Here is a 27,916-nt window from a genome sequence, read left to right on the forward strand (position 1 = left end):
CTTTGAGAGAGAGAGACACAGTGAGAGGGAACACAAGCAGGGGGAGTGGGAGAGGGAGAAACAGGATCCTCGCTGCGCAGGGAGCCCGATGCAGGGCTCGATCCCAGGATGCTGGGATCATGACCCGAGCTGAAGGCAGATGCTTAACAACTGAGCCACACAGGCGCCCCTAAAATATTTTTATTTAAACTCTGAAAACTTGTTTAATAATCTGGCAAAACCTCTTCTGAGTTAAATATATAGTTGAATGCTCTATTAAATTCTTTAATTTTATATGCTTACTATTTTGTCATTTAAATTATGATTTCACCCAAATATCTTCTCTTTGTAATCATATTTAGCAGCCCAAATTTAGACATTGTTCTCTTTTGTTTTCTTCATGGACTATCAATCTACTATGATCCCACCTTGCTATACAAATACATTAAGTTTATTATCTCAGTTAATCATTTAGATACTGTTAATGCTTCTGAAATAGGCATGTATTTTCCTTTACTGTTTGACATGCATATTTCTTTCCTAAGTGCAGTAACCATACTTACTATGCTAATGAAAAGGAAAAATAAAAACAATATGAGCAATATAAAATAGACTGGTTTTGTGAAATAAAAGAAGCTGAACATGTTAAACATAGTAACTGGGAGAATTTTAATTTTGGCTATAACCATGTAAGTATTTGAAAGACAAATTATATACAAAAAATGAAGAAAAGAATTAGTATGAACTATTTTGCAATGGAGAATTTTGGAATTGAAATACTTTCACATGAAGTCAAATGCCTTCCTCAAGTCCAAATGCCATAATCATTTAGTCTTAGATACTGAGTAGGCATGGAGGGTGGAAACATACATAACACATGATCACCTAGTTATCTCTGCTTTTTTTTTAAGATTTATCTATTTATTTGAGCGAGAGAGAGGAGAGAGAGAGAGAGAGAGTACATGAGTGGGAGGGGCAGAGGGAGATGGAGAGAGAATCTCAAGCAGACTCTGTGCAGAGCATGGAGCCCAATACGGGGCTTGATCTCAAGACCCTGAGATCATGACCTGAGCCAAAACCAAGAGTCTGACGCTCAACTGAGGGCACCACCCAGGCACCCCTAGTCATCTCTGGTTTTAAGGAGCTCAGAGTTCTACAAAAGAGAGAGAAAAACAATTATGAAGCAAAATGTTCAGTATTTGAGAAACAATTTTCGAGCTGTGGGAGTGGAAAGAGGAACTCATGGAAGGGTTTGCAAAAGAGATGTTTGGTGAGAAATATAAAGAAAAGGAAGCTGTTCTCAAAAAAAAAAAAAAAGACAGAAAGGACAGTAAGAAAGAACAGCAAAGATTCTGGAGCACAAAAGAGAAAGAGCAAGGGGAATATAAGCAAAATCACAGATGACCTACCTTATAGCACATACTAAAAAGTATGATTTTTATAAAACAGGAAAATAGAAAACTTAAAGATTTTAAGCAGGGGAAAAACATTGTCAGATAGGTGTATTCAAAAGCTGGGTTCGGGTAGAGAAAATGGGACAAGAAAGATCATTTAGATACCTTTGTAATAATCTAGGAGATTAATTTTAAGAGTCGGATTTAGAGATGTTAACAGAGGAAAATAAATTCAAGAAGTACTTAGAAGGTAAATTCAATAGGACTCAGGTATGGACTTGGGGGTGGGGGATGGGAGACGGCTAGAAATAATTAATGATTCCTAGGTGGCTGGCATGAACAATTAAATGAACAATGGTACAATGCACTGAAACAGGGAACACAAAGGCAGGCAAGGTTTGCAGTGGGGCGGGAGCAGTGGTATATGGGGTCTGACATGTCTGTGGAAACCTAAGCAGTCATAGCAGTTACTTCAACCTACAGGCCTAGTAGAGAGATGTCCTCTTGAACTACACATTTGGGAGATTCAGGCAACTGAGAAGGCTTTCAATAGCGTCTAACTCATTTCACAGAAGTACAACCATCATGTCTAGAATAAATTATAATCATTTCTTCTAGTGGCAGCAGGTTAGAGCCATTCTAAAAATGCATTGCCACTAAATGGGCTTCTTTATGTCTTGGATTATATTTTCCTATTTATTTATGGCTAACATCTCTTCTTATCTTTATATAATTGCTTCTTTATAGAAGGGATAACATCTACTTTTGTTATGATAGCACTTATCACGTTTTAAGTGCATTACACCATTTAGAATAAATTCAGGAAAATAATTGAATATATAGTAGCTCAGTAACCATTTCTTATTTTTAAAAATTGTTAAGGCGTATTTTTCCCTCTATTTAGTTTTTCTTCTTTTTAGATCATAAAGTTGCATTCCTTGGAAGCCTCTTTGATGAGGCATGTTTTGTTGAAATTTTTTTTAACCTAACAGATGTTTGGGTAGTTAAAATTCCTCATGAGTATGGTATCCTGTGGTTTTCACAACCTAAGTGTTACCCCAGGAATTTTCCTTTCTTGCTGTCTTCCAGTCCTGGTGGTCTATAGGAGATGCACATTATGAGAGTCTCATTTCATTCCATACTAATTTCACACCCACACTCTTTTAAAGTTGTACATTTCCTCAGCATTATAAGTACTTATTGTGCACCATGGAGATATTTAATAGTTTTCCATTCTACATTCCTCCCCCACACACAACTCAAATGGCTTTTGAGTATAAGGATAATCAGAAAAAAAGAGATGAGTAAAATAATCTGCAAGACTTTAATGTCTCAAGTTAAATATTTCTGCCATTTGTAATTTTTGTGATTATGTTTGTATTTATACACACTCAGCATGAAGTAGAGAGTTATGGTTATACAGATGACTTAAGGAGAAAAGCAATTTGGCTTCAATTATCTAGATCAGAGTATGTGGGAGAAAGAAATGTTAGCTTGAGTTGGCTGAATATTGTTTCCTTTCTTCACCCCAGTTTACAGTGGTAGATTCAAATGTAGAAAGTAACCCAATTTAATTCTTTGTTTGCATTCTAACTTTGCTTCTTGGATCTTCAATTTGAATACTCTTCTTTATGAGCGCAAAGAGAGATAATACTATATATTTTCTTATTCTACAGGCCATTTCAGAACATTTTTATAATATTTATTATTCAGACTGGGTGGTCTTTTAGAGTTATTCAGTTTTTGAATTTTGAATTCAAAATTTTGAAAAAGTTGATATCAAACTAACCATCAGTTTCCAGTTCCTTTCAAGAAGTTCCAGGCTTTTTGATATGAGGGCCTGTTACTAAGTGCTTATGTGCAACTCGATGCCATTAGAAATGCACACATATGAAATAGTGATTTATACTAATTCATACTGTTGTTTAGTCTTTCCTATCATTGAGAGAAATTGTTCATTTTCATTTTATCTTCTTATATCAGATTATGAAACAACATAACACTTTTTTGAATAATGACTGATATTACAAAACATTAATTTTCTTTACTCAGCTTACTTTTTTATGTTTGTAAAATGTCTTTAATACTTTTCATCTTTAATATTCAGAATAAACACCTAATCATTATTTATTTCTTACCTTAAAAGCATTACTGCTTATCAAGATTTTTGTTGCTGGACTATTTTAATTTATTTTATTCCTTTTTTTAAAAGATTTTATTTATTTATTGGAGAGAGAAAGAGAGCACACGAGCAGGGGCAGAGAGAGAGGGAGAAGCAGACTCCTCGCTGAACAGGGAGCCCAACATGGGGCTCAATCCCAGGACCCCAGGATCATGACCTGAACTGAAGGCAGACGCTTAACCAACTGAGCCACCTAATTTATTTTATTCTTGTATCATATATTAGTTCACTATTTTTATTATCTGGCAATAATATGTGTAGTGTCTTTTTGTCTTTCATATCAAATGCAATCTCAGATGATCTCTCCTGGGCTTAATATAATAAATAAAACTTTTCTCTCACTGTATAATTATGAAATTCAGATATATATGTGTGTGTATATATATATGTGCATATGAATATATGTATACATACACACACAATTCAGAAAAATGTCTTCTCCATTCCTGAGAAAAGGGGTAACCAACTCATTCTAATAACTTACACAATTTATTATTCCCATACATACAAATACTCAGATGAAAAGCAAGTAAGTTTGCAAATGCCAAGAAAAATCATATGTCTGTTGTCACAAATTCTTTTTTTTTTTAATTTTTTTATTTATTTGACAGAGAGAGAGACAGCGAGAGAGGGAACACAAGCAGGGGGAGAGGGAGAGGGAGAAGCAGGCTTCCTGTGGAGCAGGGAGCCCGATGTGGGGCTGGATCCCAGGACCCTGGGATCATGACCTGAGCTGAAGGCAGACGCTTAACGACTGAGCCACCCAGGCGCCCCTGTTGTCACAAATTCTGAAATATATAAACTTTTTTACTTTTCTCTCTAAATCACAGTGGTAGAAAGGCACTTTCCATGTATCCTCTGGAACTAAAATAAGAAGAATTTTTTTATTCTACTGATAAACAACAAAGTAGAAAATCAGCTCTCAAGCAGAAAGAAAAAGAGAAAGGGAAAAGGATTAGTATAGACAACCTACTTAAATATTGATAAATATCTTCATACTCAAGTATTCTCTGATGGTGAATTCAAATTGTGGCAATGAGATACTTGATCCAGGGAGAAGAAAAGTACCAGATAAAAGACAAACTAGTGCTCTATAGAGAGGCACCTGGAAGCTGGGATGAAGAGAAGCCAAGATTACTTTCTCCATTGCACCAAGAACTAACCAACCAGCTAACCACCAATGACAAAGGGAGACATCCTGGTAAAACTAGGAAAATAATGCTTTAAAAAAAAAAAAAAAAGAAGCTCACACTGATTGCAGAAAGTTTGCAATAATCTACCATTATTCCTGTAGGCCAAAATGAGCAAAATGGAGTAGTAGGAAATTGAAAATGATCTAATTCTAGTGAGTTGATCACAGATCTTAAAAAGGGGGTAAGGAGGAGGGGAGACCAGGTGGAAGCAATGACACTCAAAAGGAAAAATTCCTAAATTTTCAAATTAAGACTGTGAGATTCTTTGAAAACTCAGCTTTGCAGTTTCATTTAGCAGATTCTGAATTAATCATGCTAATTGTCATTTTATGCTAACTGAACATTTATCATTATGTCTAGAGTGCTTGAAGAGATGATGCATTCAGAAAATCCACTTGCTGGCTCACTGTAGGAGGTAAAAGCAGGTATTATCCAAGTGACATGATGGTAAAGAGTAGGATGGGAATCCTCAGTGTCAGGATGGGAATCCTCAATGTCTGAATCCTCAGACCTTCAGTGCAGGCAGAAGGTCTAGTTAACTAAAGTCTCCAAAGTAGCTGTCCACAGGGCAGATCTGGGCTACTGATGTGCTTAGTTTAAACTACTAAATGATTTTAAATAAAAAAAAAAAAGCCAAATCAGGGAAATCCAAATCAAAACCTCAATGAGATACCACCTCACAGCAGTCAGAATGGCTAAAATTAACAAGTCAGAAAATGACAGATGTTGGCGGGGATGTGGAGAAAGGGGAACCCTCCTACACTGTTGGTGGGAATGCAAGCTGGTGCAGCTACTCTGGAAAACAGTATGGAGGTTCCTCAAAAAGTTGAAAATAGAGCTACCATATGATCCAGCATTTGCACTACTGGGTATTTACCCCAAAGATACAAAAGTAGGGATCTGAAAGGGTACGTGCACCCCGATGTTTATAGCAGCAATGTCCACAATAGCCAAACTATGGAAAGAGCCAAGATGTCCATCGACAGATGAATGGATAAAGAAGATGTGGTATATATATACAATGGAATATTATGCAGCCATTAAAAGGAATGAGATCTTGCCATTTGCAATGATGTGGATGGAACTGGAGGGTATTATGCTGAGTGAAATAAGTCAAACAGAGAAAGACATGTATCATATGACCTCACTGACATGAGGAATTCTTAATCTCAGGAAACAAACTGAGGGTTGCTGGGGGGTGGGGTGGGAGGGATGGGGTGACTGGGTGATAGACACTGGGGAGGGTATGTGCTCTGGTAAGCACTCTGAATTGTGCAAGACTGTTGAATCTCAGATCTGTACCTCTGAAACAAATAATGCAATATATGTTAAGAAAGAAAAAAAAGAAGAAGAAGAATGTAGCAGGAGGGGAAGAATGAAGGGGGGGAAATCGGAGGGGGAGAAGAACCATGAGAGACGATGGACTCTGAAAAACAAACTGAGGGTTCTAGAGGGGAGGGGGGTGGGAGGATGGGTTAGCCTGGTGATGGGTATTGAGGAGGGCACGTTCTGCATGGAGCACTGGGTGTTATGCACAAACAATGAATCATGGAACACTATATCTAAAACTAATGATGTAATGTATGGGGATTAACATAACAATAAAAAAATAAAAAAATAAAAAAAACACAAAAAAACAAAAAAACAAAAACAAAACAAACAAACAAAAAATAACCATGCTTACTGACTAAACCAATCCAAATTTGATTTTTTTTTTCTTTTCTGTGTTATGGCACCATCATCCTCAGTATCATCTGAACTTGAAAACAGTTCATTCTCTCCTACCCACTTGAGTTTACTCCATCAAGTTTAACTCACTGAGGAAACAGTAATAGAGTACCTACTCTTACCAGGCACCATTCTCTAGGCAATAAGAAATAGCAATGGTCAAGACAGATTCTAAAAACAAATAAAAATAAAAAGCTATTACATAATTATAAATGCTCATTAAGATAACATGATATTTTAGAAAAAGACTGCAAAGCTGTTTTAGATTGGGTGGTCAGGGAAATCCATTCTGAGCAGGAATCATTTAAGTAGAGGTATACATTATGAAAAGCTGCTCATGTGAGGCTGGGGGTGAAAGAACATTCCAGTCAAAAGAACATTCCAGGGGGTGCAAAGGCCCAAGTTCTGGAAGTTTAGTGTGTTCAAGCAACAGAAAAAAGTGTCTAGTGTGAGTGGTGAGTAATGGTAAGTGGGAAAGTAGTTATGGATATGGTCAGAGTGTTAGGTAAGGACCAGGTCATATAGGACTTTGTTAATAATGTTAAGAAATTTGAATTTGGGACACCTGGGTGGCTCAGTTGGTTAAGTGCCTGCCTTCGGCTCAGGTCATGATCCCAGGGTCTTGGAATCGAGCCCCACATAGGACTCCCTGCTCAGCGGGGAGCCTGCTTCTCCCTCTGCCTGCTTCTCCCCCTCCTTGTGCTCTCTCTCTCTCTGACAAATAATTAAATAAAATCTTTAAAAAAAAGAAATTTGAATTTTATTCTAAAGCAATGGAAATCCATTGGATGGCTTTAAACAAGGAAGTGACATCATCTGATTTAGGTTTAAAAAGATCAGCCTGGAAGCTCAGGAGGTCAGTTAGGTTAATGCAGTGATAATAGTAATGAAGGACAGAACTAGTATGATAGCAATGCCAATGGAGGGATGTATTTAGATGGCACAGTTGAAATAAATCATTGGCAGAGATGAGGAGGAAAAGAACACTGCTTAGATTTTCATCTTCTGCAACCAGATGAGTAACGGTGCACTTTACTGAGATAGGGAAGATTGGAGGAGGAGAGGTTTGGTGTTTAGACCACATTAAATTTTGAAACGTATATTTGACACACATGGCCAAAGATGTCAGTTGATCAGGTAAATATACTGATCTGGGTTCTAGGGACGAGTCAGAGCTAGAAACAGATATTTGAGAATGATTACTGTATCAGTAGACCTTAAAGTCATAGGACAGGATAAAATCACTTCAAGGTAAGATCTCCTAGGGGTTGTGTGTTGATACAAAAAAGGGTCAAATATAGATATCTGGGCACTCCAACACTTAGATTTAAAAAAGGAATGAGCAAAGGAGACTGAGAAAGACCTACCAGGGTGATAGGAGAAAAAAAAGAAGGGCAGATATTACAGAAACCTAGAGTCAAAGTGCTACAAGGAGGAGTGGCTGGATAATTGTGTTGAAAGCTGAGTTGTTTGGATTCTGTCTCAAATGTTGAATTGCATTAACAAATATTGATTGGAAATTTATTATACAAAAATTACACCAGGCATTCCTGGGAATACATTTAGTAACCTAAAAAATAAAGTCTCTAGATCAAAGTTTATCTATAAAGTCCTACAACAGCATCTATTTATCACTGAAAATCTCACTGTATCTCTCTTTGGTACTCTACTTACAGGTACCAAAAAATTTTAGGAAAATGTGATTTGGATTTGAAAGGAATCACCTAGTAACAGTCTTGATCAAGATAGAAGAATGGTAACATAAGGTCCCTATTTGGATGGTTTATGTGGGAGGGTATTGCGATTGGGTGACCTGGGCAACTTGAAATTTGCTCAGGATGGCTTGGGGTGGAAATGGCATTTCGGACAGTACAGCTCTGGCTTTCACAGCACTTGACTTACAATTTATTTGTTTTTCATGGAAGCCATTATAATTCTATGTAGATACTGTTTAGGATAAATAATAGAAATTTATTTACTCACTCATGGTTAATCATGTTATCTAACCAAGTAGGGTAACAATTAGTTTTAAAATATAAAACTAAAGTTATAATAGCATTTTTACCATACTTTGAATAATTTCTATGGAAAAGCATTTAAAGAGCTCTTTCTTGAGTACAAAAGTTCTAAAAATGGGTAGATGGCAGAATAATTTTGAGAAATTATTTTGTGTTTCTTTTCTGTGTTTTTTCCTTCTCCACATCTCAAACTCGGAGTTGAACCCTTGGTATTTCTTTGCCTCAGAATTTTATATAGGTATAAAGCACAAGCTGAAAAGCTGCTTGCTGAGAGATCTATCTCAGCTGTTGTGGGTGTGTGTGTGTGTGTATCCCTAAAGTCACTGAAAAAGTTGTAAAGTCTGGCTTAAAAGCAGCAGAGCATCCAGATATGAAGGGAAAATGTAGGTATGGACAAAGGGTGCTCAATGGCAATGAGTATAACCTAATAATATACTACAAGAGAGGCCCAAAATGCTTTATTGCAAGAGAAGACTCTAGGACTTTGGTGGAACTCTGAAAGTCTGAGAAAAGCCTTAACTAATAATGTCTGAAATTGAGTTTCCCATTGGGATTCAATTAAATTAAAAACAAATGTTATTACATGCATTAGTTTATACACTAATTCAGTAATTTTCATGTTCAGTGATTTTACACAAAATTGTATTAAGTAAAAATCATTAATTCAACAGCTATCAGTGTGTGTATGTATATGTACTTATTTATTTACAAATATATATATATTTATTTCCTTTGCATGGAAGCCATCACAATTCCATGTAGATAGTATTCAGGATAAGTAACAAATTTATTTAGGTAATTATGATTAACGATGCTGTCTGAACTAGTAAGGTACTAGTTATTTTTAAGATATAAAACTAAAGTTGCAAGAGCAATCATTACTTACACTTTGAGTGATTTCTGCGGAAAAGCATTCAAAGAGCTTTTTCTTGAATGCAAACGTATAAACACATATACAAGGTAATACTTACGACCAGCAAGGGTTTGTGTAGATATCCAGTTGGAAGCATTGCCATAGCCGGCATTGGTGCTGGCAGCCACCTGGAATCGGTACCATCTAAATTTCTTTAATCCATACACTGTCTCTTCAGTTAAGTCAGCTTCATAAAGGTATTGAATTTTTTGATATTCAACACATTCTTCAGAATCCCATTCTATGCATCTCTGAGCCCGCAGTTGAGTGGTGATCTTGTAATTTTGGAAGTAGCCAAGAATAGTGTCAGGTCTCATCCATGTCAATGTTGCACTAGTTGACTGAACATTAGAAAAAACAATATTTGTGGGAACACTGGGAACTAAAAGTTAAAGGAGAAAAATTGAAAACAATTAGAATTACCAAAAACTGTCAAACAGAAGGAAGAAATGGATTCAAAAATATGTCTTTATTATGCACCTAGTGGCAATCTCTTATTACAACTGCCTTTAGATTAGCATCACCACATTTAATGAGCAGAACCTTAAGGTGATGCTTCAGAGACCATTGATTCAAAAGGCAGAGGACAAAACAACTATGATTTGATTAATTCCCAATTTTGCTCCCAAACTGACTCATAAGAATCTCATATAAACTTACTTTGGCTTCCTATATAAACACTAGTACAAAGAAAACTGTATGCTCATTTAATCTTATGTACTTCCCTGGGTATGGACTGAGTTTTAATATTCAGTTCCCAAGAAAGACATACTTACATTTAAATGTCTGGATAGACACAAATACATCTTATATATAGTAAATATTGATTATACAATAATTCTAAATAAACAGTGTTATTAGCAGAATTAATAATTTACATATTAGTTTATTTATTTTTTTTTTTAAAGATTTTATTTATTTATTTGACAGAGAGAGACACAGCGAGAGAGGGAACACAAGCAGGGGGAGTGGGAGAGGGAGAGGCAGGCTTCCCGCTGAGCAGGGAGCCCGATGCGGGGCTCGATCCCAGGACCCTGGGATCATGACCTGAGCCGAAGGCAGACGCTTAACGACTGAGCCACCCAGGCACCCCATATTAGTTTATTTTTATTTTATCTTGCATATACTTAAATTTGACAAAACTGATAAATAAATAAATAAATAAATAAATAAATAAATTTGACAAAACACTTTGTAGAACATCATCCAGCACACTGATATTAATACACAGACAAAGGTATCTGTATATCATCTACAATCACATGGTCCTACTTGGGGTCACCTATTAGATTTCATATTGACCACTGGTTTGCTATTTGTATACCACCTGTGAGGCTCTGAGCCTGGTATGAAGGATTCAAGATATAAAAGGCTTATGTCTTATTTTCAAGAAACAGCCACTTATTGAACAAGTAATACAAGCATGTTACGGTTAGGAATATGAAAGAACAATGAACTAAGTGACATAAGTACTTTCTTCAACCATGCCTTTCCTGCGTATGTGCAAAGGCTTTTGCTTAGAAGACTAAGATAGAATGGTAACAATGACTTGTATGAAAATGACATAATTAGTAAAAACTATATGACAATAGTCACACTTAAAAATAAGAAAATAAGTTAGAAAACTCATTCATTCTTAAATACATCGTATTAATTCAGGATTCAATAAATATCTAATGAGCACCTAATTTGTGCCCAGTGCTATCGTAGGTGCTGGGTATACAATGAATAAACCAGACAGAAGTCCCTGCCCTTGTGTAATTTACATTTGGGATATTTATATACAATAAAAGTATAAGTGAGTATTGTATATAGTATTTTGGATGATGATTAGTGTTTTGGGGAGAAATAAGGAAAGGAAGAAGGAGAGAAAGATGATCCAGGGATATTAAAATTTTTAACTGAGTAGGCCTCACTGATTAGAAGACATGAAGTTCCTGATGAAGGTGGGGGAACAAACCATGGGAATATTTGAAAAAAGAACATTCCTGGCAAGGGAAAATGCATGATTATAAGCCCTAAGTTGGAACCATCCTTGGTATATTTGAAGAATAACACGGAGGCCAGTGTGGCTAGTAGGAGTTGAGGTCTGAGAAGAAATAATGAAGGCTAGATTGTATACGACATTGTAGGACATTCTTACGACATTCATTTGAGCAGAGGAATGACAGGCTCTAACTTGTTTTCACACAATCACTCCAACTACTGTGCTGATTATAGACTGAAGGGATAGAAGGGTACAAACAAGGAGAGCAATTAGTAGGCTGTTTCAATGTCAACACAACAGATCATGATGGCCTGATGGGGATCACATCAGAAGAAATCAAAGGAAGCATTCAGATTCTGAACATATTTTAAAGGGGAGTTGACAGGATTTGCTGATGTGTGACATGTGGGGTATAAAGGAAGGAGAGAGTAGAGGAAAGCTCTAAAGCCTTTGGACTGAGCAAACAGAAGGTTGAAGTCATTATTAACCAAGATGATGTGGAAGGAGTAAGCTTTGGGGAGAGAGATTACGAATTTATTTTGAGCATGTTAACTTTAAATGCCTACCAGATACCCAGAAAGAGATGTCACATAGATGGATACATGAGTCTGGAGTTCTGTAGAAAGGTCTAGACTATACAATAGGTCAGCTATACAATAACCTGGGGATATACTGTGTTAGAGGAACTTATAGTTTGTCAGGCAATGGAAAGCTATCAAGGTGTCAAAAGGAGATGTTCAGAAGTACATTTTATCAAGTCTAGTCTAGTAATTACACTACAGAAAAAGGGACAAATTTATATACCACTGGATATGCTAAAAAAAAGAAAGAAGATGGTAGCAATAAGAAAGAAATATATTTTTAGATCTATTTTGGTGGTTGAATTCATGGAACTGGCAAATGAATCAGAAGATGACAGGATCAGAATTTGAAGGAAGTTTAGAGATGATCTTGGTCAACTTGTCTTTTTATGTCTGACCTTTATGTAGGCAGATGTCTCCCAAGATTCCTGGCCCCTGTACACTCACCTTCATCCAGTTTTTCAACCAAGCTCTGATAGGTGCTGATATGAAAAAGTTTTTTATCTATAATTAAGAAACCAAATCAATTAAGGAGTGCACTTGTGATGAGCACCAGGTGTTGTATAGAAGTGTTGAATCATTATTTGTATGCCTGAAACTAATATTATACTGTATGTTAACTAAAGACTTAAAAAAATAAAAAATAAATAAAATAGGGAGAGATTATGCAGTGGACCTGATTTTATAGCACAAGTCCTTTAAAAGCAGAGAGTTTTCTTTGGTTCATTACAAAAGAGGAAGGAACATATTCTAAGCAAGAGACATATTTGATGTATAAAAATTCATCCATTATTGGCTTAGAAGAAGAAGGGGCCATAGGATAAAGAATCTAGGACATCTCTAGGAACTCAGAGAAGCCCTTGGCTATGAGCCAGCCAGGAAATGGGTATCTCAGACCTATAAATGTAAGAAACCAATTCTGCTTGTGAGCTTAGAAGAGGACTGAGCTCCACATGAGTATATAGCTTACTGACACCTTGAGTTGGCTTGTGAGCCTCTGGATAAGGAATCCATGCACAACATACCCAGACTTCTGACCTACAGAACTGTGCAATAATCAATGGGTATAGTTTTAAACCACTAAGTTTGTGATAATTTGTGACATAACTATAGAAAACTAATGCAATTTTCCTCTATAAAATGGCCAATTTCTACTTTTCTGGACTCTGCTTAAATATATAGAACAAAAGGAAACTCAAAATCTTGAGGGGATTCATTTTAAAATTTATTTTCAGATAACTCTCTTAGTTTGTACTTCATTATTTTGAACTGATAGCCACCCTCCTCTAAATCCTAATTCTACTCTGAAAACCCACCTCAAATAGGCCTAACCCTCTTTTCAACTCCACTTCATTCCAATATGTATTCCAAAGATCTAGAAAGGTTCTGATTCTACATTCATATCAATAAAAAAGATTGAGCAATTACTCCAAAATGTGTATGCCTATTCATATGTCATATACACAAACAAATATCAATCTACATATTAGATTGTGTCTCTGAAGGTCTGGAGTAATGCTTGCAACAAAATAGACATTTAATAAATTTTTTTTTGAAAAATGAGCAAATAAGTAAGAGGATATAACAGGAGATTTCATTTATTTATTTATTTTTAAAGATTTTATTTATTTGAGAGAGAGAGAGCAAGAGAGCGAGAGTGCACGCACAAGTGGGAGGGAGGGGCAGAGGGAGTGGGAGAAGCAGACTCCCCGCTGAGCAGGGAGCATGACGTGGGGCTCCATCCCAGGACTCTGGGATCACAACCTGAGCCAAAGGCAGACACTTAACTGACTGAGCCACCCGGCGCCCCGGAGATTTCATTTAGATAGATGGTCAGGAAAGGCTTTAATTTAAATCAGAGAACTGACAGATAAGATTAGCTTCCCAGGTGGAAAACATCAGGATGTGTTAAGATTCTGAGGGAAAGAGAGTCATGGCCTATTAGAAGCACTTAAGGAATATAGCTGGGTCCACAAGGAGATGGATAGGAAGATAGAAAGCTAGAGATGTAGTTCAGAATCAGATAATGTTCAGCCTTCTGGACTGGATTCAAGAGTTTTAGTCTTATCTTAAGTGTAGTGGGGATACTTGAGAAGTTTAATATAGACTTTTCATTTGCATTAAAACCATAGACTCTGCTCTATCCCTATGGGAGTCAGGGAGTATGATCCAGACATTTCCCTCTTTTTGAGTCCACCACCAAACACCCCTTCCATGTTTCAATTTCCTTTACCTAGGGTTTACTAAGCAACTAGAAATGGGAAGAAAATGGGATGCATTAGGTATCCAAAGAACTGGAGAAGGCACTCTCCAGTTCAATTCAGTTTTCCAACTGGGAAAAAGAGACTACCTTTTTCCCAATTCAGCAGAAGGGATGACTAAATGCCCATTGTTGTTCTATGACCAACTTTTTTCTGCCTCCAATGTTCAGACTGTAGGAATGAAGACTTTAATGGCAAAATTTGTAATGCATAAAAATTTTCAGCAGATTAATAGTGGTCCACAGACTCTTGTGTTTTCCAAATGAGTACTGCAGAGAAATAAAGGTCTAAAAGGAGAGCTCTTTCACTTGACAAAGAAACAAGAAGAATTATGTGTAACCCGACTAAAGGAAGAGTAACAACAATTGAGTTGCCTTCCATGTGACAGGCATAATGATGGAGCCTGCACAGATACACAGTGTCTGGCACATATGGGCACTCAGTAAGTGTTGTATTGCTTAGATACAATTGTTCAATGTATCTATATGTGTTGACTATATGAATAATTTATGTTTGACTATATGAATAAATTATGGTTCATTGAAACAATCCTTTGGTTTTCAGGTGGTACAAAATTTTGTCCACATTTTCCAATCAAATGTATTTAGAAAGATAAACCAAAAATAAATCTAATCTGAGGCCAAATATGTAACTCATAGACATTTTTTTATAGCAAGGCTACCTCAGTGGCACTCATAAAAGACCAGCATTTATATGCAGTATCTTCTCTTTTGATAAACTGTGTGTTGAACTAGACTATTTCAAAGCAACTGCCCTATTGAATTACAGATACAAAAAGGATTACACTCATTTTAGCATGGAGAATCAGATTTCCATTCCTTAAGAATGACTAAAAACCTCAATTTTTTTCTATCCACAGATGGTACTAATTTGAACACATCATTCCATGCTTCCTGGAGTAATCACACAGCTTGCTTAGATTTTCTAAACATGACTGAACTGTGATGAAGCGATCAACATTCACTGGCAAGGTATTCCGTAAATTACATTTTTATTCATAAATTATTCTTATCTGTGGAATACTTTCATCATGGTTGAAATGAAAGTCTGTAGAACTATATAAGTGATATTTGTTGTAGGTTTAAATGCATGTCAGTTTTTAGTGACTATTTAGTAGGTTCCACTTAGGAGATGAAAATGTGTATAAAGTGTAATTATTCTCTGAACTTCTGAATATCAGTTATTAGAAGTTGCCAACCTCCCATGATAAGATTCTTATGGTGGTTTATACTGACTTCTCACTGACCTGATTAAGTATACTAACATGGAAGACCAAGTTTCTTTAATTCTTTATTTATGACTATATATTTTTATCTTCAACCACAGATGTACTTTCTTTTAAACAAAACAGATGCCTGAACAATTATATTTATAAAACTTAAGAAAGTACCAACACAATCTTTCCTAGTTTATCAAGAATATTTTTGTCTCTACTAGTTTTAAATAATCTACAATCCTTCTAGAAACACAAAGTACTGATATATGATATGAGCATATACAAATAAAATTACAGTTTACCAACACTAACATAGTATGAATCAATATAAAAATAGAAATTCCTACAAAGTTGAGTGCAAAAAAATTTCAGCATAGCAGATATAAATTTTGCACTAACTTGAATTTAATCAGTAACATTTACTGATCATTCACATTGAACAGTGTGGGCAAGTTATTATAGTCTTAGGGAATAAGCTGCTTTTCATAAATATATGTAAAGTAATTTAACTAATAGAAACCACCACAAACGGGTGATGCCCAAAGGAAAGTTTCAAGGAAAGAGAATATCTGGGGGCTATAATTTGAAGGAAGAATTAAGAATCAGTAGATATGTGGAAGAAAAGATGTTTAAGCACATTAGGTATGGGAGAGATGTAAGTAACTACAAATTGTCAAAGTCTGGAAAGTATACTAGACTAGAGAAAAGAAAGTTTAAGGAAGTAATAATAAAAAAAGAGGGGGCCATTAAGTGTTGTGTTATTGAAAGGCATTGAAAGTTTGAGAGGTGAGTTTAGGTAGTCTCTATTAGGCAATAGAAAACAATCAACAGAAATTAACTGGTAAAGTATAAACTTAAAGAAGAGCCTGAGCCTCCATGTAGCTAGTTATTAGGAAAAGTATAATTTGATAGAAACTGGTTAGATGTTATATATACATATGCAGTGCAATGCAGGTTACAATAACAAAGAATAATTGGGAATAGATTTTTTTAAAAAGGCAAAGAACATCAGCAGAATGTGCTTATTTATTGGGCAGAGAGGAAATAGGAGTAAAACATGGAATGAACCCAGGAATTGGGTCAACAGATTAAATGTACATCGTACACTTCCTAAAGGTAGGCTATGACTTGGCTCTATGTTATAGAAAACAATACAAAGGAAAAACTCAAGATTTTAAATCTCTGTGATTATAAATAAAGACAAATTAAATGAACAAGAAAATACCATAATCTCTGGTACTGAGATGAAAGAGATATTTCTCTCTCCTCTCAAAAAAAAATCAAATAAACAGGTTACCATGTAATTTAATGAACAGTATCTTCAACAACATCCTTACATAGTAAATGCTAAGTATCTTTTACTTGGCTCTTTCTTACAATGTCTCTCAATGTGAGTGAGCAGATTATCAAACATGTTTTAGTAAAACTATTTCTTTAGAGGTTCTAATTATTCAGTTCAGGCATTCTTCTCTCTAGCAATCTAGTTTAACCCAGAAATAGATTTTGGAGTAGCTGGGCTAGAATTTATCAAAATATGCTACATAAACATGATTTTAGGTGATACTATGAAACTGGGAACATGCACTCTTATTAGTGTGCCAAATAAAATCATCTTAAATATTCCACTTGAAAGAAAGAAAACTGAGAAGGTATAAAGCAGGACAAAATTTCATAAAAATTTTTAAAGGGTCTATCCTAATGCATGTATAAGTGGACAATTGAGGGATCCAAAACTCTATGGATCATAGCTATAATAATATTAGTTCTTAAGTATTACTGAATGCATAATTTATTTATAAAAATATTTCACTAAAACTTTTGTTTTGTTTTGTTTTGGGACATTACTGAAAAAAATGGGTTATATATGTTGTGTTTGGAGGGAAAATGAGTTGATTTGTTTTATAAAGTCATTAGTTTGACAGCTCTATATACCAAGCCAAATCATGAGAATGTCCATCAAAATGACAAATTTGATTTGAAATTATCTGAAGTAGTTCTTAGGGTAGTAATTATATAGAACATATAAGAACAACCCTATAACACCTGGAGATGAAATTGAATCATTGACATTAACAAAGGAATGGGAAAGATACTGGTTTGTGGGGATTTGCTTGAGGATGGATATGAGTAAATGACATGTTAGTTTCATATCTTATTAACAGGAATACAGATATCTTGGGAGGAGAAGAGTGGGTTAGCCTAAGAGGTCAAGAGAAGCCAAGTTGGGATAAATAAGTATATATAAGCTTGGAAATCATAAGAGTGAATAAACATTTAAGGGGAGTATTTGTATATGTAGTATCACAACAGCAGATGATAAAGAACGGAGTCTCTGTCAAGTTAGTAGTTAATGGGCAGTGAAGTAGAATGGGAAAAAGAAATCATAAAAAACTCAGTCAATAATGTCTGGCTTATATTGAAACTTGAGAAATATTTGTTTAACAAATAAATAAATAATTGAGCAAATGAATGGATGCATGTACCGATTTCAAGAAGAAAGTGTCACCAATGCTGTTACCAATGTTGATTGATGAACAAGTGTCACCAGTGCTGATTGTAATCAAATGCTACTTGAAACCATTCCTGTTTTCTAAGGATTGTGGCTGTACAGAAATCCTTGATAGATTAAAATATACAAAAGTAGTCCTGGTTCTAAAGTTTGGGGAAAGCTCTATGAAAGAAAAGGAAGAATTTGGAGTTTTCTGGGATTCTGTGACACACACACACACACACACACACACGGAGAGAGAGAGAGAATCAAAGGAGAGATGAAAAGAGAAACAACCAACAGAGGAGAAAGGATGAAAGGATGGAGTGAGATTGGGGACTCCATGAAATAAAGTAGCCAATAGAAAAATCCCTGATTGCCAAAATATTTTTAAGAACAAAACTGTATACTGTTTATTTTAGAGTCATGTATATTATTGCAATGTAAACCTCCCCTCTGTGTGCTTATCACAAAATATTCAGTAAGGCTATTTTTACATCAAAGTATTCAGTATGACTAGAATTGTCAAAACCAGCAAAAAATAATTTTGCAGAAGGAGCAAAATACCAAAATATTCCAGTTCCCAAACACAGTAAGTTTGAGGATCTGTTCTGATGGTACAGGAATAGTTTGTACCAGACTAATTCTCTTGAAGATAACAACTATGCACCCTGGAGGAAACAAAGAAGCATACAAACGGCTTTTGGCTTGAGGCGTTAGGAAATGGCATGTGAGACTGCCAAAGCAGTTGGAAAAGGAGGGAGCCAAAGAGGGGTTAGACCTAAATTCTAGGTCTAAACTCGTCTGAAATCCTTGGCTAATTTCTTAATCGAAGATGTATGAAGGACACACTGAGGAACATAGTGGAAAGAAACAGAGGCAAAACTGAGTAGAAATTTTAGTTGCTTTCCAATGCAGAGGAGACAGAATTTGGAGTTTCAATTCTACCAAATTAAGGGATTGGTAAACAGCACAGTCCTCACATTAAAATCCTAAAAGGGCCCATACCTTTAACTTTACTCTATATCCCAGGATTAAGGTAGTTCTTCTGTAAATAATGGAGAAATCAAAACCGCACATTCACAAAATTACTACTCAGTAATTTAATAGTCTGTTAGAATAAAAACCAACACTCTTCAGGACAAGATAGCAAAATCCAGAGTTTCTGCAAAATATCACCAACAATGTCCAATATAAGTTTAAAAATTACTGGGCAGGCAGGAAAATTACTAGTGACAGGAAAATGTGACTCACAGGAGGAAAAAGTACTCAATAGAAAGAGATCACAGAATAAGTCAGGTGAAGGAATTAGAAGAAAATGAATTTCAAACAATATAAGTATTTTATTTGACTTAACAGAAAACACGATCATAATTAGAAACCAAATAAGGAATTTCAACAGAGGAATGGAGATAAGGAAACACAGAACTAAATAAAAATTCTAGAACTTAAAAATAATCTGAAATGAAAATTCACTGGATTTAACACCAGAGTAAAAATGGCAGAAGATAGTCAATAAACTTGGTAAAACATCAACAGAACTCCAATCTGAAGAACATAGGAAAAAAAGTGAAAAAATTTAATAAAGCCTCAGTCATTTTAGGAATGATATCAAGAGGTTATAATTGGAGTCTCAGAATAGGATAGAAAATGGAAGAAAAATATTTGAAAAAATAATGACCAAAAATTTCTCAGATTTCAGAAAAATATTAATTTACCAATACAAAAAGTTAAATGAACCCTTAGCAAAACAAATGCAACAAAAAGTACACTGGCCATATCACTGATAAACTGCTTTAAAGAAAAGATAAAGAAAAAGGATTTTGAGAAGTGCCAGAAAAAAACAACATGTATCACAGACAAAAGAATGATATCTTTAAAGGGAAAAATACTTGGGGGGAGGGTGGGGAGAAACTAACTTCCCAGAATTTTATATCCAGTGAAAATATTCTTCAAAAATGGAAGCAAAATAATTCTATTTTTAAGTAAGTAAAATCTGAGAGAATTTGTTGTGAGCATACCTGCACTAGAAGAAAGTCTTAAGAAAGCTAAAGGGAGGTACAGGAGGGGAAGAATGAAGGGGGGGGGAATCAGAGGGGGAGACGAACCATGAGAGACTATGGACTCTGAGAAACAAACTGGGGGTTTTGGGGGGGGATGGGTTAACCTGGTGATGGGTATTAAAGAGGGCACATTCTGCATGGAGCACTGGGTGTTATATGCAAACAATGAATTATGGAACACTACATCAAAAACTAATGATGTAATGTATGGTGATTAACATAATAATAAAAAAAGAAAAAGCTAAAGGGAAATGACACTAGGTGTGTGACATTGGATGAAATGACACTGTAATAAAGAACACCAAAAACAGTAATTACATAGAAAAGATATGTGGTCTTTTCTAAATTTATGTAAATCTACTGGTAAGTAAAAACAATACAATAAATTGTGGGGTTTACAATGTACATATATGTAAATTATTTAAAATATATGGATATCAAATGCATGACATAAATAGCACAAAGTATAGCAAAATGCATGGAACTGTACTTTTGCAACTCCATAGAGTGAGGGGAAGGGAGAAGGAGGGGGAAAAGGGGAGAGAGAATCTTAAGCAGGCTCCACGCCCAGTGCAGAGCCCAACATGGGGCTTGATCTCACTACCCTGAGATCTTGACTTGAGCCAAAATCAAGAGTCAGATGCTTAACCAACTGAGCCACCCAGGTGCCCCTGCAACTCCATATATTTTATGTGAAGTTGTATGATATTAAGTAGCTATAATAAACTAAAAAATCACATTGTAATCCCCTTGAGCAACTACTAAATATTAATAAGACAAAGAAGTACAGCCAAAAATACAACAGATGAAATAAACAGAAAGCTAAATCTATTCAATTAACACAAAGGAAGGCAAGAAAGAAGAGAGGAACTAAAAAAGATATAAGACAAAGAGAAAACAAATAGCAAACAGTAGAACTAAACTCAACAAAATAATGACTTTAAATATAAATAGATTAAATGCTCCATTTAAAAAGCAGAGATTGGTGTTATACTGAACTGATGAATTATTGAACATTATATCAAAAACCAATGATGTACTATACCTTGGCTAATTGAATTTAAATAAAAAAATTCTTACATAGTAAAAAAAATAAAAATAAAAAAATAAAAAGAAGAGATTGTCAGTCAAAATAAAAATGAAAGGCCCAATATATGCTGTCCACAAGAGGAATACTTTGCTGTCCCTAGGCACACAGTTTAAATATGATACAAATAATTCAAAAGTAAGGATAGAAAAAGATATATGATGCAAACAATAAACTAAAGAGCATGTGCCTATATTAACATCAAACAAAAGAACTTTTAAGATAAGGAGTATTCCCAAAGATAAAAGAGACAGTTTATAATGATTAAAGGGTCAGTTAGGGAGTTACATCTATCATAAATATGTATGTGTTTTAAAAAAAAACAAATTTTGAAGTACATGAACCAAATACTAACAGTGGAAACAGATAAATCCACAATCATTGTGGTATATTTTAACATTTCCTTCTCAATAATTGATAGAATAATTAGGCTAAAAAGTGGTAAGGATATAGATTTGTAAAACATATGCAAACACAATGAACTAATACAGAGAACATTATGGCCAACAATTGAAAATATACATTATTTTCAAGTGTGCATGGAAGAATATTCAACAAGATAAACTGTATGCTGAGTGACAGAAAATTTCTCAACAGTTTTTTTAAGATGAAATCTTAAAGATATATTCTCTGACAATAATGGCAATAAATTAAAAATCGATGACATGAGAATATCTGGAAAAGTCCAAATAATCAGAAATTAAACATATTTTTATGTAACCATGGCTCAAAGAAGAAATTGCAAAGGAAATTAGAAAATATTTTTATCTGGAAGTAAAAAACTAAAATTTTTGATATAAAATTATCAGGAGGAGACAGCACTATAAATGATTATATTTGAAAAGAAGAAAGGTTCAAAGTCATTATGCTAAGTGAACTAAGCCAGATACAGAAAGATAAAGATAAGTGTGGAATCTAAAAAAGTCAAACTCATAAAAGAGGATTTAACATCATTAATCATCACTGATAAGAAAATAAAACTTACAATAAGATAGAATTCTTTACATGAACTAGAATGTCTGAAATTATAAAGACTATTAACGCCAAATTCTGCTGATACTGACAAGTAATTAGAACTCTCATATATTGCTGTTAGGTATGTATTTAAAATAGTAAACCATTTTAGAAAACTGTGTTTCTTGAACACAGACAAATATCTAGACTATGACCCAGCAATTCCACAAGAAAAGATTTAAACAAAATTATCTATAGCAGTTTTACTCATAATACTTAGTTTAGAACAACCTACATGTCCAGAAAAACAGACACACAAATAATGGAATATTCATATGATGGAAAATTATTCAACAGTAAAAAAGAACAAATTACTGAAACCCTCAAGAACATGAGTTTCACAATTATGTTGGGAGAAACAGACCAGAAATTAAAGAGTACATACAGCTCAAGAACAACTGAAAGTAACTTTTGTTGACTGAAATCAGGACAGTGGTTGCCTTGGAGAGTGGGTGTCCAAGGGAATTTTCTGTGGGAGATGGAAACGTTCTATATGTTGTTGAGTGGTGTTACATGGGGGTATGTGAAAAACCACTGAATTGTACACTTAGGTTCTGTACATTTCATTTTATATAAAATAATTTCCCATAAGTAAAAAACATAAAAAAGAAAACAAAAACATGAAAAGAAAAAAGTTTTCCCATAAAAGTGTAGCAGTAATATTCAAAATGTTATATATTACATTTATACAGAAATTTAAAATACTAAACATTAATACTTTCTAGCTAATGTTTTGTAAATCTAGGTGTTAGTAGAATAAAACAAGGAGCTTTATTGTAGTTTTCATATATCCATACTAGAGAAGAAGCCTTAGAGATTAGTCCAAGTAGTCAACGAATACTTTCAACTTCAACAATCATCTGGCAATTGTTCAATCTTCTGGCAAAGTTCCTACTAGTACTTGTGAGAATAGCATTCTATCCAGCTTTCAAGGAACATGTCTTATACAATTAACAATTTCTCTGTAATAACATCCTAAATACAAAGTTAGTTTTAAATTTTAAGTCTAAACTTTAAAAATGTTAGACTTTTCCTACATAACAAATATTAATGTAGTTGTGTTTAAAAAATTACAAACAGGATCTTGGTTTTTAAAAAAATCCTTTCTGAAGTAGGCTAATTTAATTAGTAACAAACCAGAAAATTAGACGACTGATTTTTAATGTATCTTTTAATTGGTATAGATTTCGTTATTGTGATCCATAAGGAATAATAGTTATTATCTTTCTAACATTGCAAATTGTTTTTAAAGTAATAATTTTTCATAATAAGGTATCCAGACACAGAAATAATGGGTGATTTATTTGAGGTTGCAATGAATACTAGGTGGTGAAAATTCAAATTACAATGATAACATTAATATACTAAGAAGCATTGTTTACTTGAATTTTGAACGTGTTTAATCATATAGTGGCTGCTATTTATGCATGCCTTATTTTTATAAAATAGCTTCCTGACCAAAAGTTATTTTCTTATACACAATGAACTTGTAATATTTGAAATTCACTGAATTGAGGTTAACAATAATTTACACAACCTTCTATTTGTTCAAAGCCTTTTCTTTATATTCATATTGCACCATTTTTAAACTGAGTCTAAATGTAGCATTATTAATGAAATTTTGCTATCATTAAAAGTCATTTGTTTTACATGTCAGAGTTTTTACACCATTCATAAATGGTTTTCCCTGAAGCTTATAATCTCACAGAAACAACAGGCACATTCCTGAAGCTTTCAAGTAATAGGTCACTATAGATAAAGAAATAAGAAGGCTCTTGCATGCACACACACACATCCTTAATTTACTTAAAAAGGAAAGTAAAAGAGAAAAAGAAAAAAAAATGGAGTGAAATGGGGGAGGAGGTTGATATGTAGAGGCTGTTATGAAAAGTACCAGCTACAGCTGCATAGGACAGGAATGGAAAATAGGGTAATAAGATATGCCCCAGTTCTTAAATAAGTTAATAAAAATGCTGCTTGAAGAACAGCTGTCTTTAGCTGGAGCTGGGATGAAGAAAGGAGTAATGCCTGGAGTCTACTTAATGAAAGGTATTAGAGCATCGACGGGGTCAAGGAGAATTATGCATTCTTTACAAATTCATTTTTTACAAATGGAATTACATTTAAAAGGACTTTTAAATTTGTAATTTAGAATTTGATACTTAAGACAATTTCACAATGGCAAACATTACACCTTTGGAACTGATCCAGGATAAAAAGTGCGATACATGTCTAGGAACTCTAAAAATTTCCCAGAATGGCTTCAGTATTTTACATAGTATTTTTAGTATTATAGTATTTTTGGTATTATAGGTAAGCACATATCTGATGACGGAAATTGAGTTTCCCTGAATTTTAAATCCATATTTGGACAAAAATATGTATATAGTTACATCATAAATATATCTGCACAAATTAATGAGGAAATTCATAAAATGAACCTCAATCTCCCCACCCCATAACAATTCTATCGAGATATTGTGAAATAATGGAAGAAAACTATTCTAATTCCAATAAATTCAAATGATTCATTGAATTTCTAAGGTAAGGGTAACTCTTTCTAGTAGAAAGAGTTTTGGATCAGTGGAAGTTCTGCTAATAATTAATTATAGTCACTTAGTAGACACTTAACCTGTGTGCTTCATTTCCCATGTCTGCCAAATGAAATGACTGAATGAGGTTATCTCTGAGGTCCAATGAAAATATAAAATTATGTGATTCTAAATTTTAAAAGCACAAGAAATAAATTTGTTTCATCATGGTATTCCCATAGTCCCTACCATACTACTTCATATGTATTAAATACCATCATCTTGAGTAGATGGATAAAAAGGGTACCAGGTATGATATTAAACATCGTGTTCAGAGTTTTTGCTGGAAGCATTTTTGTTGGAAGCATCTTTCCTGCATAACTAATTGGCTGTAAGACAATTCTGCCATAAAAGATAAAATCATGAAAAATAAAAGAGGGATATTCATTAAAAAGGACACAATTAAACATTAAAAATGAATGACAAATTTTGAAAGACTTTATTGTGAAATACTAAATATTTGAATACATTCAAAATGTATAGTGGAGATTCATGGCAATACTGCACAAAGAGTGGATTTTATTTTTTTGATTGTACCTAAGCACTTATCAAAAGTTTTTCATTCATAATATCATACATGCTTTTGCTTGCTGATTCATCTTCATGTACAGCATCTCATTTTTTTCTTTTTTTGCTAAAATTTCTTCCTTCACTAAAAGATATATCAATTTCCAAATACTGGGATGCATATTTGTAAGTGAGCTTTGTCTTGCATTGTGAAAACTTTCCACACCATTGTTTGCTGTATGTCCACTGATAGATGTTCCAAAGTTCTATGGGAAATGTGGGTTCAAAACTCTATGCTACTCTGCAGACCATTATGGGAGCTGGCTAAGATTTATATCATTTATAGCATTTATATTATATCACTTATATATTAAAAATGGGAGTACTGTATCAATAGAGAAATGAAACCAAACTGTCAACCAGTTGATGAAACCATCTTTCAAACCAAACTGTCAACCCATTATATTTATCTTTTTCAGCAAAATTGCCTTACAGGGCGGAAATGATCTGATCGTGGTGAAAATGCTTGCAGCAAAGATGCTTACTTAGAACCATTAAACATATGAACTTCTGCTTTGGAGAAGATGGAGTAGATGTATTCTCCCTACTTCTTCCACTATCTGCAACTAAAACCATAGACATTAAATATAAAGACACTGAAAGGTGGAGAGAAGGCATAGCAACTAGGGAAATCAGGACCCAAGAAAGAGCACACTGGTGAGTTCTCTGGGTTTTCTTCTTGCCTCATATAGCCCCAAAGCCAGCAATCCAGAAATGTCAACTAGCTCAAGCCAAGAAAGCCCTAGTAAAAGCCTGCTCTCTCCAGCCCAAAAACAGTGTAGCCTAGGGAGACAAAACTTTTAGACAATAACAGCTCTACCCCAAAACCACAGAAGAAAACTGTGGCCCCACTCCCTCCCTAGTCTTCTGCCCTCGGTACTGAGGCACCTCAACCATCTTTGATAGGGTGAGGTTGGAGAAGGCAAAATAAGAAGCTAGAACTTCTACCCTTTCCAGAAATAAGAAGACCCCTCCACCATGTCAGTGGACAACCATGTGGGGAGCAGTCATGAGGAACTCCTAGCCTTCCCAGCTAGGGCCAAGAGGCCTCCTCAGTGGAGGCCTAGTGGGCAGCCCTCTTTCCTGTGCCCATTCAGCATCCTCCCCTGGGGTGTCAGCGGAGGGCGAGGGGGAACCTGGATTTCTACTCCCACCTGCCAGTAATGGAGAAGTGCCCTCCCTTTCCCTACCAGAGTGGGTCACAGGAAATCATTACAGATGTAATGGCCTTAATAATTATAGGACTATTCACATACTAGGTGAGCTGTGGAAGTTGCAGTTTTTGAACAAAGAGTTTGCTTCACCTAAGGTGCAAAATTTTTGTGTGTTAAACTGCTGGTATTATGTCCTTATTATCCTTTTGATGTTGGTAGTGTCTAGAGTGGCTTCATTCCTAAGTATTGGTAATTTGTGTCTGCTTTGCCAGCCTTGCTAGAGGTTTGTTAATTTTAACTTTTCAAAGAACCAGCTCTTTGTTTCACTGATTTTTCCTGTTGTTTTATGGGTTTTGATTTCACTGATTTCTGCTCTTATTTTTATTATTCTCTTCCTTCTTTCAGCATGTTTTGGGCTTTTCTTTTTCTAGACTGTAGTGGAGGGGAAGGTGACCTTAGATTATTGATTTGAGATGTTTCCTCTTTTCCAAGGAATACATTCAAAGCTATACACTTCCCTCTCTTCACTGCTTTAACTGTGTCCCACATATTTTGACATATTGTATTTTCACTTTATTTCAATTCAATATATTTTAGTTTACAATATTTCTTCATTTCTCTTGTGACTTCCTTTTTGACAAATGGATTATTTAGAAGTACCGCTTTCTGCAACTGGTTTGATATCACATTTCAGTTCCAATTTTGCATCCTGAGAGCACTTAAACATAATTTTAAATCTCCCCAAAAAGAGATCTCCAGGCCCAGAGACTTTCACTGGAGAACTCAACCAAATGTTTAAAGAAGAATTAGTACCAATTCTCTTCCAGAAATTAGAAGAGATTCATATTATGAAAGTAGTGTTATCCTAATACTGAAACTAGACAAAGACGGGGGGGGAATCCCAAAAACTACAGACCAATATCCCTTATAAATATATAGATGCAAAAAGCCTTAACAAAATATTGGCAAATAGAAATCAGTAATATATAAAAATAAATACACCATGATCAAGTGAAGTTGATTCCAAAGACCAAAGGCTTGTTCAATATTAGAAAATCAGTCAATCTAACCCACCATATTAACAAGCTAACGAAGAAAATCACATGAACATATCAATCACAAATGACAAAATTATAGAAGATGGAGAACAAATTAGTGGGTTGTCAGAGGGTTAAGATGAGGGGAGGAGCAAGAGGGTGGACAAGACTTGGGTATGGCTGTGAAAAGGCAACATGAGGGATTATTCTCATGGAAATGTTGTCTATTTTGATTGCATTCACATAAATATGGTGGTTGTGATAATATACTAAAGTTTTACAAGATGTTACCATTGGGGGAAGCTGCCTAAAGGCAACACAGAATTTCTCTGAGTTATTTCTTATAACTGAATGTGAATCTATAATTATGTCAAAATAAGAAGTCTAATTAAAAAATATATTCCAGAAGACACACCTTTCTTAGATATTTTACCATACAATT

At 34.7% G+C, this 27,916-nt stretch overlaps 1 protein-coding gene across 1 annotated transcript in view; it reads right to left on the reverse strand.

The window, feature by feature from the left end:
- PTPRQ (protein tyrosine phosphatase receptor type Q) overlaps positions 1-27,916 on the reverse strand; it is a 197,929-nt gene that overhangs the window by 84,504 nt on the left and 85,509 nt on the right. Inside the window, exon 26 of the mRNA XM_032393715.1 lies at positions 9,466-9,789. Within this exon, the coding sequence (XP_032249606.1) occupies positions 9,466-9,789 (324 nt within the window). The remainder of the gene's footprint in view (positions 1-9,465; positions 9,790-27,916) is intronic.

The sequence above is a fragment of the Phoca vitulina genome, unplaced genomic scaffold (genome assembly GCF_004348235.1).
Source record: "Phoca vitulina isolate PV1807 unplaced genomic scaffold, GSC_HSeal_1.0 scaffold76, whole genome shotgun sequence".
Classification (NCBI taxonomy): Eukaryota; Metazoa; Chordata; class Mammalia; order Carnivora; family Phocidae; genus Phoca; species Phoca vitulina.